We start from the raw sequence: 3,271 nt of genomic DNA on the forward strand, positions 1-3,271 counted from the left end.
CACCATGCCCCGAGTTTTTAGGGCGGAGGATCGCATAAGCGGAAAACTCAAAGATGGAAGTTGAAGGAGAGAACTGAGGGAAAACAGTCCAGAAAAAGTAAAAAGTAAGAAGACGGGTGCAAATCTCACAAGAAGAAACAGAAGGCTGCGAACAAGTCGATCTTACATCTTTTCTCCCTTTTTTTGTAAAGGTCCGTGCGCTCTTCTGCCTCAGATCCCTGTGTTTTTTATTCTCGCCCATTTCCTCGAATCATGAAATCTCTCCAATCAAGTTTATCATTTTAATGATGGTTTCTGCATGCTGAGCCATAAAGGTATGCTTTTTCATGACCTAGAGGACGAGGAGGAGGGCTTTTTCTCGAGAAGGACGAGGAAGAGCTCGTTCAAAGAGGGAGGAGAGCCCAGGTCAGTTCTGGATAACCAGAGAAGCCCTAGCTCTCCGACGTCGACATCAACACCATCTTCCTCCGATACAGCCGGTTTGGCGGCGATCTCCATTAACCCTGCTCATAAATGTCGGCCTGTTTTGGCTTCTGCGGAAGGCCAATGGGCGCTGGAGTTGAAGCCCGCCCCGGCCCTCGGAAGTGTGGAGTGTTGGGACTCCATGATTTTAGAGCCACCGCTACCGCCGCCGGGAGAGCTCAGCTCGGAGCACAGTTCCGTGTGCTGGTTTATGGCGGACCCCAACGCCGGCGCAAAGCTCGAAGGTAGTGGGATAGGGCTTGATATCTTCGATCCGGGATTTGATTTCCAACAGATGGGAAGAAATGGAGGCGATGGTTCCTTGATTCCCATGATTCCTCTTCCACCTTCTAACTTTCCATATTTTACTGGATTCACTAACAGTAGCTTCAAAGCTCCGACCTTTGCAAACTCCACTTTCATCAACAACCAGAACCCTCATGAGAACTTTATGCCTCAAACCTACCTGGGCGCCATACCCATGCAGTTGCCTAATGAGGCTGCTTGGCAGCAGCAAGCTGTCATTGATCCGCTCTTTAAGGCGGCCAAGCTTTTGGAATCTGGAAACACGATTAGCGCCCATAGGATATTGGCGCGGCTCAATCATCAGCTTCCCTCCCCCTCCGGGAAGCCATTTCTCCGCACTGCGTTCTATTTTAAGGAAGCACTCCTTGCCATTTCAAACGGAAGCAGCGAGCAATGCAGCTTTTCTCTAGGATCTCCACTTGACGTCTTGCTGAAGCTGAGTGCTTACAAAGCCTTTGCTGAGATCTCCCCTGTCCTTCTCTTCACAAGCTTTACATCCACCCAGATTATTCTAGAGGAGCTTGCTGGTGCGAACGTCATTCATGTTATTGATTTTGATGTTGGAGTTGGTAGCCATTGGCCTGCACTTATTCAAGAGTTGTCAGAAAGGCGTTCTGCTGTCACTGGCGCGCCATTACAACTTCGGATCACTGCTTTTGTGTCTGTAGCATCTCATCACCAGGTTGAACTTCATCTAATTCATGAAAACCTTAATCATTTTGCCGCAGACCTTAATGTCCCCTTTGAGCTCAATTTCTTACCTTTTGAATCCTTCGACCCTGCTTCAATAATTTTCTCTTGCTCGCCTTCTGATGTCGCCATTGCTGTGAATTTTGCATTTGGTTTTTGTCATCATCACCTATCAACTCAATCCCTTCTCTTCCTAATCAAGCAGCTTTCTCCGAAGATACTGATTTCAGTCAATCTTGGTTATGATAGGGGTGATATTTCCTTCTCCCACCATGTCCTCCACTCCTTCCAGTCGACCACTGTTCTTCTTGACTCCATCGAAGCATCGGGTGTGTCCCCTGAGATAACTGATAGGATCGAAAGGTACATGCTGCGACCAAGGATTGTGAACTCTCTGCTTGGTCGATACAAAACTGGAGAGAAGTTGCTCCCATGGAGGACTTTCTTTACTTCTGCTGGATTTGTACCACTGCAATTTAGTAACTTTGCTGAATCACAGGCAGATTGCCTCCTGAAGAAGGCTCAAGTTAGGGGTTTTGAGGTTGAAAAATGCGAAGCTGCCCTGATGCTGTCATGGAAGCAACAAGAGATTGCAGTAGTCTCAGCATGGAGATGCCAGTGATTTTTCATGGGAATGTAATCCTTTTTTGCCTCTGTGTCATAGGAAGGTCATTTTAGCTGTCGTATATATGCTACATGTTCATCCTCCTCTAAAACTACATCTAGTCTTGAACTGTTTTAGTTTCAATTTACTTTTAATTGTAGTTGCTGTTTTCATGGTGTCTTGATGTTATGGGATTTATAGCTTCCTGCTCATTTGTTTTGAACTAAGCAATTGACCAATGTTTTTGCACCCAAAGAAATCTGACTTTTGATTATGAGTTGTGCTTTCGGTAATCCAATTTGAGGTTAACCAACTAGACTATACTTAGAATAGAGCTGATGATGATGATTATGATTTAAGCTAAAAATAGATACGTGGTGACCATCATAACTTTATAACAATTTTTTTACTTCTTTTTGCATTTCTTCCCAAAAATAAAAAATTAAGAAAAAAATAATTATAAAAAAAAAAAATTTTGTGCTTGGATGAGCTGCTTTGGCCTGCTAATCCTGCATCTTGCCATTAATTCCTTGTCATCAGAGGAATGCAGTTTTGTTTTGCAGTGCATAATTCTCATTAAAACCCTCCAAATTTTGTGTTTTCCCATGAAGACATGTTCTTTTTTCCATGCAATATTTTATGCCTTATCTATGATGAATGATGCTGTAATGTTGGGCAGGCTGTCTTTCTTGTCTGTTTGGTCCATATGATGACAACTCATTCGGATTTAATTATTTGGAGGATTGCCATTCATAAACTTTACTTAATGGGATTATATTAGCTTTGTAAACTGTCACATCGCACATGGCCTGCGTCATATTTTCTCATGTAGCTCTAGTGTCCATTCTCTTCTGCATCAGCTCTTGTCTATATTAGTTAGTTGTTGGCCATGAATGCTATTAATTTATCTCTGTATTAAGTTACAAATATAGGACATGTTTCACAGTTTAGTTTTAAAGCAATCCCAGGTTTTTATAATTATGGATATGGAAAGCAAAGTGGCATGAGATTTTACTGTGATTTTGCCTTGTTTCCTAAGGATTGGCTAGGAATTTTATTGGTTTATATATTTTTCTTATTTTTATTTTTGGCCTATCTTTGTTGTCTGCTACACAAAATTTCTTTTTATTTCTTATTGATTTATGTTATCTTCGATAACATTCATTTTTCTTCTTCTTGCTGTTCCATTTGTTTATCTACTTTTTTTTT

General features: G+C 42.0%; 1 protein-coding gene across 1 annotated transcript; it reads left to right on the forward strand.

Annotated features, from left to right (window-relative positions):
- The first annotated feature begins 67 nt into the window (after positions 1-67).
- On the forward strand, positions 68-2,312 carry LOC110035465 (scarecrow-like protein 6). Its single transcript, XM_020739697.1, has 2 exons — positions 68-191; positions 336-2,312. The coding sequence occupies exon 2, from the start codon at positions 605-607 to the stop codon at positions 2,078-2,080; it is 1,476 nt and encodes a 491-aa protein (XP_020595356.1). The 5' UTR covers positions 68-191; positions 336-604; the 3' UTR covers positions 2,081-2,312.
- The last annotated feature ends 959 nt before the right edge of the window (positions 2,313-3,271 follow it).

This window comes from Phalaenopsis equestris, unplaced genomic scaffold, assembly GCF_001263595.1.
Source record: "Phalaenopsis equestris unplaced genomic scaffold, ASM126359v1 Scaffold197796, whole genome shotgun sequence".
Taxonomy (NCBI): Eukaryota; Viridiplantae; Streptophyta; class Magnoliopsida; order Asparagales; family Orchidaceae; genus Phalaenopsis; species Phalaenopsis equestris.

Coding starts and splice junctions, on each gene's coding strand:
- LOC110035465 (XM_020739697.1), top strand. CDS start 605: ATGATTTTAGAGCCACCGCTACCGCCGCCGGGAGAGCTCAGCTCGGAG.